The sequence below is a fragment of the Cebus imitator genome, unplaced genomic scaffold (genome assembly GCF_001604975.1).
Source record: "Cebus imitator isolate Cc_AM_T3 unplaced genomic scaffold, Cebus_imitator-1.0 Scaffold461, whole genome shotgun sequence".
Taxonomy (NCBI): domain Eukaryota; kingdom Metazoa; phylum Chordata; class Mammalia; order Primates; family Cebidae; genus Cebus; species Cebus imitator.
In genome coordinates, this window is record NW_016107776.1 from 991,496 (window position 1) to 1,004,634 (window position 13,139).

Below are 13,139 nucleotides of genomic sequence, written 5' to 3' on the forward strand. Positions count from 1 at the left end.
AAAAAAAAAAAAAAAAAAAAAATTGATAGGTTTTTGTTTATAGGTTACCTGATGCTTTTGCCTTACAGCTCTTAAGATTCTTTCCTTTGTCTTGACTTTAGATAACCTGATGACTATGTACCTGGGTGATGAGTATTTTGTGATAAACTTCCCAGGTGTTCTTTGAGCTTCTTTTGTTTGTATGTCTAGATCTCTAGCAAGGTCAGGGAAGCTTTCCTCAACTATTCTCTCAAATATGTTTTTCAAACTTTTAGATTTCTCTTCTTCCTCAGGAATACCACTTATTCTTATTCTTAGGTTTGGCTGTTTAACATAATCCCAGATTTCTTGGAGACTTTGTTTTTTTAAAAATTCTTTTTTCTTTGTCTTTGCCTGATTCAGTCTTGTCTTCAAACTCTGAAGCTCTCTCATCTACTCGTTTGATTGTATTGTTGAGACTTTACAGTGCATTTTGTATTTCTCTAAGTGTGTCTTTAATTTTCAGAAGTTTTTAATTGTTTTCTTCTTTATGATATCGATTTCTCTGGAGCATTTTTCATCCGTATCCTATACATTTTTAAAAATTTCTTTAAGTTGATTTTCACCTTTGGTATTTCCTTGAGTAGCTTAATAATCAGCCTTCTGAATTATTTGGCAGTTCAGAGATTTCTTCTTGGTTTGGATCCATTACTGGGGAGCTAGTGTGGTCTTTTGGAGGTATTATAGAACCTTGTTCTGTCATATTACCAGAATTACTTTTCTGATTACTTCTCATTTGGATAGACTATCTCATTGGAAAAATCTGGAACTCAGGGGCTGCTGTTTAGATTATTTTGTCCCACAGGGTGATCCCTTGATTTGGTGTACTCCCCTTTCCTCTAGGGATGGGGATTCCTATGAGCCAGACTGCAGTGATTATTATTGCCCTCTGGGTCTAGGCATCCAGCGGGGCTACCAGGCTCTGGGCTGGTGCTGGGGAATGTCTGCAAAGAATCCAGTGATGTGATCCATCTTCAGATCTCCTAGCCGTGGATACCAGCACCTGCTCTGGTGGAGGTGGCAGGGAAATGGAGTAGACTCTGTGAGAGTCCTTGTTTGTAGATACGTTTAGTGTGCAGGCTTTATCAAATGCTGGTTATGCTAGCAGTGAAGTTGTCATGTGGACACACTCAGGACCACTGGTTAGCAAGGATGTTGCAGGCAGTGGAATTAGCTGTTGTTTTCTCCTTCCTTGGAGCAGGGTTGATCTAAGTTGCTGTAATATCCTGAGTTGGTTGGCCTCCAGCCATGAGGTGGCACTTTTGAGAGAACACCAGTTTTTCGCCTGTCTTGTGGAATTTGCAGCAGACTGTCACTTCTTTCAAAGGATCTGTGATTTATTTCAGTTTTCCTGGTATGCTTTTGCAGTGGTTCCTGAGTTCTCTGCTCAAACTGTTGGCTGGCTGCTTTCATCTAGGGTTCAGGGTCCTCTTCCAAGCTAAGTCGTTATTGGAATAGTAGAATTCATTTCCTTCTTAGCTTTCCACATGACTCCTCTGTCTTCAAGCCAGCAATTGTGGGTGTAGTTCTTCACAAACTTCAAATCTCTCTCATGAGTCACTTTTCTGTTGCTGCTTTCAAGATTGTCTCTTTTAAGAATTATAAAGTAATAATAAATCTAACAAAGGATGTGCATAGCCTATATGCTAAGAATTATAAACATATACTTAAAGTCATTAAAACTTGGATAAATGATGAGAAAGTGCAGTACAGTAAAGACACCAATCATTTCTAAATAGACCTACTGACTCAGTGCATCTCTAATTAGATGCCTGCTTTCAATGAAACTTGACAAGCTAATTATACAATTTATGTGGAGGAGTAAAAAGCCAAGAATAGTTAAGACATTCACTATGCTACCAGATATTTGGGTTTATCATGAAGCATGAGTAATTTAGACCCACACTTTGCTATATGGGAGAGAAGACAAAACTGATACATTGGGGAAAATGGGGGCTATTCAATAAATGGAGTTTGAAAAACTGGTTATCTGTAACTAAGTAAAAGTAGATCTTCAGTTCACAAAAATACACCTCCAAAGGGTTAAGAATTTAAAAAGTTCTGACTGGGCATGGTAGTTCCCACCTGTAATCCCAGCACTTTGGGAGGCTGACGTGGACAGATCACTTGAGGCCAAGAGTTTAAGACCAGCCTTACCAACATGGTAAAATCCCATCTCTACTAGAAATACAAAAATCAGCCGGGTGTGGTGGTACATGCCTGTAATCCCAGCTACTCAGGAGGCTAAGACACAAGAATCACTTGAACCTGAGAAGTGGAGGTTGCATTGAGCCGAGATCATGCCACTGCACTCTAGCCTGGGCAACAGAGTGAGACCTTGTTTAAAAAAAAAAAAAAAAAAAAGTCAAAAAGTTCTACCTTTTTAAGCCAAATAATGAAAATGTAGTGTGTAATTATAACATATGTAGAAGTGAAGTGGCACAACAGCAGTATCACAGAGACCAGGCGTGGGGATATGAAAGTATATCATTAAAAGATTTTTGGCTGAGTACAGTGGCTCCCCCCTGTAATCCCACCCTTTGGGAGGCCGAGGCGGGTGGATTGCCTGAGCTTAGGAGTTTGAGACCAGCCTGGGCAACACAGTGAAACCCTGTCTTTACTGAAATACAAAAGAAAAAAAAATTAGCAGTACATGGTGGCCTGCACCTGTGGTCCCAGCCACTTGGGAGGCTGAGGAAGGAGAATTGCTTGAGCTTGGGAGGTGGAGATTGCAGTGAGCTGAGATCGTGCCACTGCACTCCAGTCTGAACAACAGAGCGAGACTCCGTCTCCGTAAATAAATAAATAAATTAATTAATTAAACATTTACACATTATACAAAGTGATAACATAATACTTGAAAACAAACTATGATAAGTAAAGACATATACTATATGTTGTATGCCCTAGAGCAACCACCAAGACCAAAAAACAAAACTCATACACATACAAATCCCAAAACAGTAAAAAGAATCATAGTTAAAAAAACAAATGAACAAAATGGAATGATAGAAATAATAAATTCATTCAAAAGCCAAAAAAACAGATACGTAGTCAGGATGGTAGATTTAAGCCATAATATGTTATTAATCATTAAATATGTCTAAATTAAAAGGCATAGATTATCAGATTAGATTTAAAAACAACCAGCTGTATGCTGCTTTGAGAAACCCAGATTACATATAATAACATAATAGCTTAAAAGTAAAAGGACAGCAGGACACAGTGGCTCCTGTAATTCTAGCACTTTGGGAGGCCAAGGCAGGTGGATCACCTGGCTAATTTTTTTTTTTTTTTTTGAGACAGTTTTGCTCTTGTTGCCTGGGCTCACCACAACCTCCACCTCGCGGGTTCAAATGATTCTCTTGCCTCAGCCTCAGTAGAGTAGCTGGGATTATAGACATGCGCCATGACGCCCGGCTGATTTGGGATTTTTAGTATAGATGGGGTTTCACCATGTTGGCCATACTGGTCTCAAACTCCTGACCTCAAGAGATCCACCCACCTCAGCCTCCCAAAGTGCTGAGCCACTGCGCCTGGCCTAATTTTTGTAATTTTAGTAGAGATAAGATTCCAACATGTTAGCCAGGCTCTTCTCAAACTCCTGGCCTCAAGCAGTCTGCCTGCCTCAGCCTCCCAAAGTGCTAGGATTACATGCATGAGCCACTGTGCCACTGGCTGACATAAGACTTTAAAATAAGTGTCTTTAAAAATGCTCAAGGAGCATACAGACAACTAAACAAAATCAGGAAAAATATATATGAACAAAATGCAAAATGAGAGTATCAACAAGGAGATGGAAATTCCAAAAATAGAACTAAACAGAAATCTGGAGATTAAAAATACAACAACTGAATTGAAAAGTTCGCTAGAAGGGTTCAACAGCAGACTCAAGCAGACAAAAGGAAGAATCAGCAGACTTGAAAACAGATCATATGAAATTATCGAATATGAGGAAGAAAAAGAAAATAGAATGAAGAAAAGCAAACAGAGCCTAAGGGACTTATCAGACACCATCCAAGTATACCCATGTATCCATAATGGAAGTTCTGGAAGTGTAAGAGAAATAAAGGAGTAGAAAGCTTATTCGAAGAAATACTGGCTGAAATTTTCCAAATTTGAGGAAAGACATGGATCTACAAATACAAAGCCTCAATGAACTCTAAGTAGAAAAATCCCAAAAGAACCTGCACTGACTCCCACAGTCAAATTGTAGGAGAGGAAAGACAAAGAGAAAATCTTATCCTTGGAAGTTTCTTAGATGTTAGTTTTAAAATAGTATACCTCATGTTTTCTTTGTGGTAATTAACTCTTTTTCTTTTTGAGATAGTTTTGATAAATTATGTTTTTCTAGGAATTTCTCCATTTTCTCTAAATTTTCAAAGTTCTTAGCATAAAGTTGATAGTAATCATATCTTTTTCTTCTATATCTGTAGTCATGTCTCTTTTTTATTTTATTATTTTTATTTTTATTTTCTTTTCAACCCCACCACCCACCTCTTTTTTATTTATAATATTATTTCTTTAAGCTTTCTCTCTCTTTCTTGATTAATCTTGCTAGAGATTTGTCCTTTAGTCTTTTCAAGAAATGACTTTTGCCAGGCACGGTGGGTCACACCTTTAATTACAGCACTTTGGGAGAACAAGGCAGGAGGATCGCTTGAGCTCAGGAGTTTGAGACCAGCCTGACCAACATGGTGAAAGCCTGTCTCTACTAANAAAAAAAAAAAAAGAAAACCCTCTCCTCGAAGCCTTAGGGTACGATTATATTCCTGCATCATTCTACATTCTATTCCCAACCAAATTTTTGAAGAAGGTGTTGTAAAAGTCCAGACACAGGCCCCTTCTTCCAGTTTTGTTTTCTAAGGGAGAACTAATTCATCCAGACTCATTGCTGAATAAGAGACTTCCTTCTTCCTCTTGCCCTCTCCACCTCAACTTGGTGGTATAACTGGATGGGTGCCAGAAGGGGTGACTGCTCCAAGGGTCATGCTGGAGAGGGACTCAGAACTTGCATTGGGTGGCCTCCACCCCAGGATGGGAATACATCTTTGCTCCAGCAGCCCAAAGTCAGGAGGCTTGGGCTCCTGTTTTCTTCTGTGTTTATCAAAGTTGCTTAGTATAGGCTTCTGGGCTCCCTTGGTTTCTCAATAGCTATTGGCTGACTGGAGACTATGTAGTTGCCTCTGTTTACCTGGGCTTGTAGGGTGACGCTTCTGTGGTCAGGTTGTGCAAATCTGGAGGGAGGATGTATAAACAGGACAAGGATGCTTACCCAAAGGCCAGGGCCCAGAAATAGTCCCTTGTGCTTCTGACCTGTTTCCCCCTCCCTGGACAGAGCGCCACTGAGCAAATGTGCAATAGTGAAACAGAATGACAAGTAGTTATATCCCGACGGAGATTGATTTGCCGATGACAACAAACTGCAGCCTTCCACCTGGAAACGCGGCAGGACTGACCTTTCCCTGCATTTGCTTTTTAGGCATTATAGTGGCCTATGAGCAGAATTTGCCATACTCTCCATGGAGCGTTCTTTTTCCAAGTCAGGTCAACCCAGTCTGCAGCTCTGAGTCAATGGAGTTTCTCAGATAAAGTGCATGCAAAAATGTTATTTTTCAACCACCAGTAAAGACACTGGTTTTAGTGCTATACCCCTCTCATGTACTATAGCGGAAGATGGTGACTGTCCGTGTTGAATAGATCTGGGTGGGATTTCCATATCAACAGACAAGCTGTGGCTCTGGGCCAGTTTCTACAATGTAATTCCATTTCTGTACAATGGAATTACATCTTTTCCTTGAAGGGCTGGTGTAACGGGAACATGCCAGCATCTTCACCAAGCCTGGTCTTACGGAAGAGTGCTAGTTTCTCTTCCCTCTTACTCCCCTCCTCCCACCCTGGCAGTCATCCTTCTGTTTTGCCATTAACCTGCTGAAGAAAGGACTTTCTCCCCATCTGCATTTTCTCTGCAATAATGTGTCTGCCCCAAGAATGGAGAGTAAACCCACAGTATACAAGGGGCTGGGGAGGCTAATTAACAAGACTTCAGAAATTCCGACAGAGCTGCACAAGGGTTATGTCAGAAATAAGAGTGGTAACTCAGAAACCACTAAGAGTCTATCAACCCCGTGCAGGGCTGATAGGACTGGCAGCCCACTCGCCTCTGCCTCCTCTGCCTCCCACTCTCCTTGCCTTTCCCTGAAAAGCAAATCTAATGACTGGCAAAAACAAAACCAAGGATGGAGGAGAGGGGGTGGCTAGTCTGTGTTATTTTGCAAAGCCATTCATCTCTCCCAGATTTAGCTTTACAAGGAAAGTAGGCTGAAGTAGACATGTGTCTGCTTCCTTCTAACCCCATTCTTCACTGGATGGTGGTATCAATCGGCATCCTGGGATTAGAATGACAGAAATATCTGTCCCAGGCATCACAGCAAACATTTCACACAGATGAACATGTTATATTTACACAAGCCTCTGAAGTGCATACCATTATTATCGTTCCCATTATTTAGATAAAGAAACTGAGGCAGAGAGCTGTGGAGTAGCTTGCCCGTGGCCTCATAACTAGAATGTGGGAGAACACCAAGATTTGAACTCAGGCTGTCTGGCCACCCACAACCCACCTGCTACCAACCTTCTGTGCCCTCCTTATTCCCGTCTCAGTTCTCCCCACCCATCCTGTTCTTTGCAGTCAGGACCCCAGCTTTACGTGCCCAACACTTTCTGTGGTCCTAGTCACTTCACATGGGCTAAGGTGCCAATTAACTAACTTATTGAGCCATTCCATGCCAATGGGGAAAGGCTGGAGGAAACCCCACCACCATCCTACACATACTCTGGATAGTCCTCACTCCTACCCCAGGAGCACAGGTCCACATCCAAAGCAAATGCCACCTCATCCTGGAGATCTTCCTTGATTTTGCCCTGAGTTCTGACCCCTTTATACCTCTCTTGGGACCTTTACCTCCTAATAATTACTTGTGTCTGCACAAGACTTTGTAGTCTCCAAAGCCCTTTCCTATCCACCTAGTCCAGCTTCTTCCCAGGTCTTTTAACCTCCTTCCATAACTGGGATGAGCGCAGTGGGTCAGCACCGAGCTCTGGAATCCAGCTGCAAGCATCCCCGCTCCACCACTTGCTAGCTGTGTGCTGCTGGGCAAGGTACTTGCTCAACTTCTCAACATCTGCGTTTCCCTATCTGTGAACCTGGGATAACAACAGTGCCTCCCTCATCTGGTTGGAAGGTTGACTGAGATAAACAGGCATGCACACACAGCACCCTAACTCAGCAAGTGCTGGCTGTTGTTATTATCTCGCTAAATCTCCCAAAACTCTGTGGGAATAAACCTCCCCACCACCCTCCCACACACACTCTGGTTCTTGTCATCAGTAAAAATGAGTTTCAACCAGATGACCTTTAAGCTTTCTTCCAGCTCCATCAAGCTATGATTCTACCATGAATCACAGTTGTTATGGACACGTTTTAACTCCTTATGCCATAGCAATCTCCTGAAGGCCCAGCCCTTCACAGAGGGCCTTGTATACAGTTAGCTGCCCTGCCAGGGTGATGTGAGCACCTAACAATAGTCCTTGCCTCATCCTCGCATTGGGAAAATTCCTATATAGCAATTAGTACAGTGAGTAAGCCCCTAATAAGTCATAGTTTCTATTATTATCCCATCTGATACCAATAAGATTCCCAAACCTGGTTATTAAAAGCATAAGAGCCACACTGGGTGTGGACTCATCCTAGTGCTGATCCAGTGAGACCGTGAGCAAGTTAATTCACCACCCTGTGCCTCAATTTCCTCCTCTGCAATATGGGTGCGATTATGAGTATCTTCCTAATAAGGTTGTTGTGAGTTAATAGAAGAAGGTCACTTAGAATTGTACCTGACATATGCTTGGCATATGTAAGTGCCTTTTGTCATCAGAGACACCAAGGGACATCCCCAAGCAGTAGTGGAGTTGGGGTCCAAACCTAAGCTCAACTGTTTCCAGAGCCTGGTGCTAATACTAAGATGGGGCTGCCCTGTGTGATCCACATGCATTTCAGCAGGAGCCTCCATGTCCGCTCCTTTCAGTTGTCTTCCCTGGCAAAGGAGTTCTTATAATTGTGATTTCAGGATGGGAGGAGAGTGAGTCAGCGCCAGAGAGACCTAAGGATGCCCTCTAATCATACCACAGGAGAAGCAGCCTTCTCCTCACCTGTGCCTGGTCGTATCACTTTAGCATTCCATCAGGACCTGGCCCAGAAGCCCAGAAACATGGCCACACCCACGCCTGCCATCTAGCCCGGAAACTGCAGTGAAACCCTCAGCACTCAGCTGACGTCACATATGAGGCTAGTCCCAGCTCTTCTATGGAGACAGGCCCTGCTGGCCCTGAGGCCACTTCCTATTTCTGAGGCATGATTCACCCAGCAGACAAGACCAGACAGTCTCGTTCTTACCTACCAGAAGGAGGGCTGGGTGGTGGATCCAGGGGGAACAGAAAAACAAGCAGGGCTTAGAGCTGGCAGGACTGGTCGCTGCTGGGCTGCAGGGGCGGGGCAGGCAGGGGGAGCGCATGCCTTAGGAGCTGTGCTCAGCATGGCCACCCACTCACCCATTTATCTTCCTTGCAGTTAAATGTATTGATTTCAGCAGGAATCTGTCTGTGCTTCTAAAGCCCCAGATATGCACTTATAATATCTCACATTTGTGTACCACAATGATTTTCAAAGCAGTTTTCCACAAATAGTTTTAATTTGGGTTACTTTTAAAATATTTGCTTCTCTTATTACAAAGCAACACATGCTTATGAGGAATGCTGGGAAAATTTTTCAAATGTCAATTTTAAATATATATAGAATTATACCAATAGCAATAAGATTTTCAGTAAATTTTCAACTAGTTTTTTTTCTAAGCCCATAGACATATATAGTTCATGAAACAAAATTGGAGCCATACCACACAAAGAGTTCTGAATTGTTTTTTTGTTTTGTTTTAATTTAACAAAGTCATGGGCATTTTTCAATGTTACCAAACATTCTGCTATAGCAATTCATAATGGCTGCATTTATCAGAATAGATGTGTCACAGTTTTGGTGGCCATGCTCTGATTGTTGGACTTTCAAGATGTTTACCAAAATATTGCTATTAAAATAATAGTGCCACAAACATCTTTTTCCTTGCATTTTTGTCTGTATATCTGGTTATGTGCCAATAATAAATTTCTAGTAATGGAATTACCAGCTCACAGGATTTGAATATTTCTGAATATATCTAGCCAAATTACTTTCCAGAAAATACATCCAGTTTACACTCCCCTGGCAATGTGTTTGAATGTTCTTCTCACTCTGTTTTGAGCTTGTGAGCCAGTGAGTTAGGTTACAAGGTCTCATGTTACAGATGAAGAAAAGTGGGCACAAAGAGATTAAGTAACCAGCTCCAGTTCATACAACTGAGATCCAAGCTCTGGCCTCCTAGAGTTGGGGTCAGGGGCCCTCCAGACAAGGGGAGCTCTGAAGAGGTTTCCTGAGTAATGGAGTTGGATAAAAAAAAAAATTTTTTTTTTCTGATGATACCCTTTTTTTCTTTTAGTCTTTTTTTTTTTTCCTTTCCCCTGATGCCTTTAGATTGGAGTCTTGGTTTCTCATTCTTTCATGTTCTTTAATATAGTATAAGCTGTTGTTTCCAAATGCCTCTAAAGTGCCCATTTTTCATCAGTCTCATCAGTTTTGGAGTATTTTGTGTTTTTATTACCATTCTCTTGTAAGTCATTTTTAATTTCACTTAATTAGAATTAATTTCCCCTTTGACCCATGAGTTTTACTCAATTATTTTAGTCAGAAAACATGATCTGCTTTAGGAGTTGGCAAACTTTTTCTGTAAAAGACCAGATAGTAAACATTTCAGGCTTTGCAAATCCATACAATCTCTGTTGTGACTGCGACACTCTGGTGTCAGAGCCTCCCTGTTCAGCGTGGGCTGTTCCTCCATCAGACTTGGTCGTCACAGCACCCATTCTGTTTATCCCATCTCTAGCAACTTCTGTGTTACTCAAACCTATATTTGCACTTGTTCTTTGTTGTCACTTCTAGTCTTAGTGCAAGTGTATCTGTCACTGTTAATTCAAGATCTTAGGCCTTCTCTTCCAGTGTTAAAGTTGTCTGGCTGAGAGTTTTCCCTTTGGAACAGCCGTATTGCTCAGGAGTCTGCTCTTTTGGTCTGTGCAGCAGAGACCCCCACTAGGCAATGCTTGTTTCAGACTGTGGTGCCATTGTGCCCTGATGTGGAGGCTGTTTGGGCAACTAAACGTAATTTGGGCAATGTCCAAACATCCACCACCTCGGGGATACTGGCACCTCATTTGTCTTGCTGGAAAACTAAAGCTGGCCACAGGGCCTCAGGCGCATCCTTACTCTGGGGCTTTACCCCAAATCCCTGGCAAACATCAGCATGAGGGAACAGCCCCTCCTGAATGACCAGCCACTTGACCCTCAGTCTTGATGTTCTACTCTCATCCTGCCCTGGATGCTCAGGCCACTTCCCAGTCACTGTAAGATCAGCAGTCACTGTGCCTACAGATGGAGGAGCAGACCCTGCACTGGCCTCATCCTCCTTTATCCCCATACTGGGTTGCTTCCACTCTACCTGCCACTTCATCCTGGCATTTGCCCCACAGCTCTCTCACAGTTTCTCACCTGCAGAGGAATTGGTTCTTTCTCTCTTCCGTGGGCAGACACAAGGTTCTCTGCCAGGCCAGGAATGTCCCCACAATCTAGGTGTCCTCACTGACAGTTGCACTCAGCTGTCACTCTGTGTCCACAGGGTCTGCGGAAGAGGGAGCTGCTGAAGGAGCTGCTGCCAGTCATTGGGCAGAACATCCGATTCCAGCGCCTCTTCACCGAGTGTCAGGAACAGCTCGACATCCTGAGGGACAAGTAAACTGCTCCGGCCTACCCTGGCTGCAGCAAGGGCAGGGCCACACTCTTGCCGCTGATGACACGCAGGGCCTCCTCTCACCTGGCCAGGCTGCAGGGGAAGAAGACACTGGCAGGAGATGTGCTGTCCTGCACCAGCGCCAGCCCAGCTCTCTGGGCAGATGTGCCCTGTGTCCTGGGCCTGACGTTGCCTCTGGAGGGGAAAGCTCGTTCCTCCCTCCAGGCCCCCTATGCGGAGCTGGGGCTGGAGCTCTGCCCAGGTGCCCTGGGGCCAGCAAGGCATTCCCAGGCCTGCTGTCTCCAGCACGGCCCCAAGGTGGACACTAGCCCCTGCTGCTGCAGGCGCTGTGCTGCTTCAGCAGTGATGATTGAGCCATTTGTGAGAGAGAATCTGAAAGCGTTAGGTATTACACAGTCAGCAGACTGACCTGAGACCTATGTAAAAGGAAAGCTGTTCCAACACACGGACTATTTTTGTACTAGAATTTGCTAACTTGTAATATGGAATTTCCTTTGGCCGATAATCAGGATTTCCCTATAAGTCACTTGGACATTGGTCACTTGTAGGAAATTTAAACTCTAATTATGACAGCTACACTGAAAAATAATTGTACTGAAATTAACTTGTCTATCTTCATTTGGTTTTAATTTTTAAATGTTTGTAAAAAGAGACTGTTTTGGGGGAATGGGGCAAAGGGGTGGGCAATTTCTTTTGTAAGTGTAAAATAAATGAACACACATTGGATACCAAACCCTCCTGATTTCTATTGCCTTTTCCTTCTAACTTTCATCCTCCCCACACTGTGCATCTCTCTTCTGAAGTAGGCAGTGACAAAACATGAGAGCCAGAAGGCATCTTTTGTGTCATCTGATTCCCCCCTGTCATGGTTAATACTGAGAGTTGACTTGATTGGATTGAAGGATGCAATATTGATCCTGGGTGTCTGTGAGGGTGTTGCCAAAGGAGATTAACATTTGAGTCAGTAGGGCTGGGGAAGGCAGACCCACCCTTAATCGGGTGGGTACCATCTAATCAGCCGCCAGCAAATATAAAACAGGCAGAAAAACATGAAGAGATGAGATATGACTAGCCTGCCAGCCTGTATCTTCCTCCTGTGCTGGATGCTTCCTGCCCTTGAACATCGGACTCCCAAGTTCTTCAGTTTGGGGACTTGGACTGGCTCTCCTTGCTCCTCAGCTTGCAGACAGCATATTGTGGGATCTTGTGATCATATAAGTTAATACTTAATAAACTCTATATATCCTACTCATTCTGTCCCTATAGAGAACCCTAATATACCCCCCATGCAGAAATTCATTTCACAGTATAGAGGGGTCACTTCTATGGTCATGCAGCACCGTAGGTCACTTTGCACACATCGTCTCCCAAGGGAGGTGTCATGGTTCTTGGTTCTGGTCTTGCTGTGCTCCAGGTCCAGATCATACTGTGCACCAAGGGCTGCAGCTGACTGAAAAATTTCATGAAAGGAAATCAGTATATACAGTCTTGAGTATACTGGAGAATTATCAGGAAAGTTGCAATTTTCTTAGAAAGTGGTCCAGACGTTGATCTACAGGAGAAGAGATAGAATCACAGAATCTTGAATCACAGTGAGGGATGAGCACCACCCACTCCTGGGTCCTGATCTTTGTCACCACCACCCTGTGTGTGGAAGGAGCCCTGGGCTTGGAATCAGAGGCCTGGGTAACTGACCACTGATCTCTGGCTGCTTCCCCACCTAGCAGCCATTCCACTCCATGCCTCCCTCGGATGTCAAGTGGCTGGATGTACATGCCAAACAAAGCCAGCACATTGTGCTTGTGTGCATGCATTGACAGAGCAAGACTGTCTCAAAAAAAAAAAAAATTTATGACTAAGAACTCAAAAGCAAATACAACAAAAAAGTAGACAAATTAAACAAACTAAAAAGCTTCCATACAGCAAAAGAAATAACAGAGTAACAACACATGTCTATTTGAATGGCTTACGTTTTTTAAAAAGACAATAATGAATATTAGTGAGGATGTGGAGCAACGGGAACTCTTGCATTGCTGGTAGGCAGAATAGTTACTTTGGCAAACAGTGATAGTTCCTCATAGAATTAAACATACACTTGCTGTATAACCTATGGACTCTATTCCTAAGTCTGTTGGTTTTTCTTGAGATAGAGTACATTTTCCTCAGAGAAGGATG

The 13,139-nt window shown here is 43.1% G+C and overlaps 1 protein-coding gene across 5 annotated transcripts in view; it reads left to right on the forward strand.

Moving 5' to 3' along the window:
* Positions 1–11,697, forward strand: part of LOC108291639 (protein HIRA) — a 106,383-nt gene extending 94,686 nt beyond the window's left edge. For all 5 annotated transcript variants that reach the window (XM_017512084.2, XM_017512083.2, XM_017512085.2 and 2 more), the window contains one exon: positions 10,833–11,697. In XM_017512084.2, coding sequence (XP_017367573.1) covers positions 10,833–10,949 — 117 coding nt within the window. In that variant the 3' untranslated portion in view covers positions 10,950–11,697. The remainder of the gene's footprint in view (positions 1–10,832) is intronic.
* Positions 11,698–13,139: the final 1,442 nt, after the last annotated feature.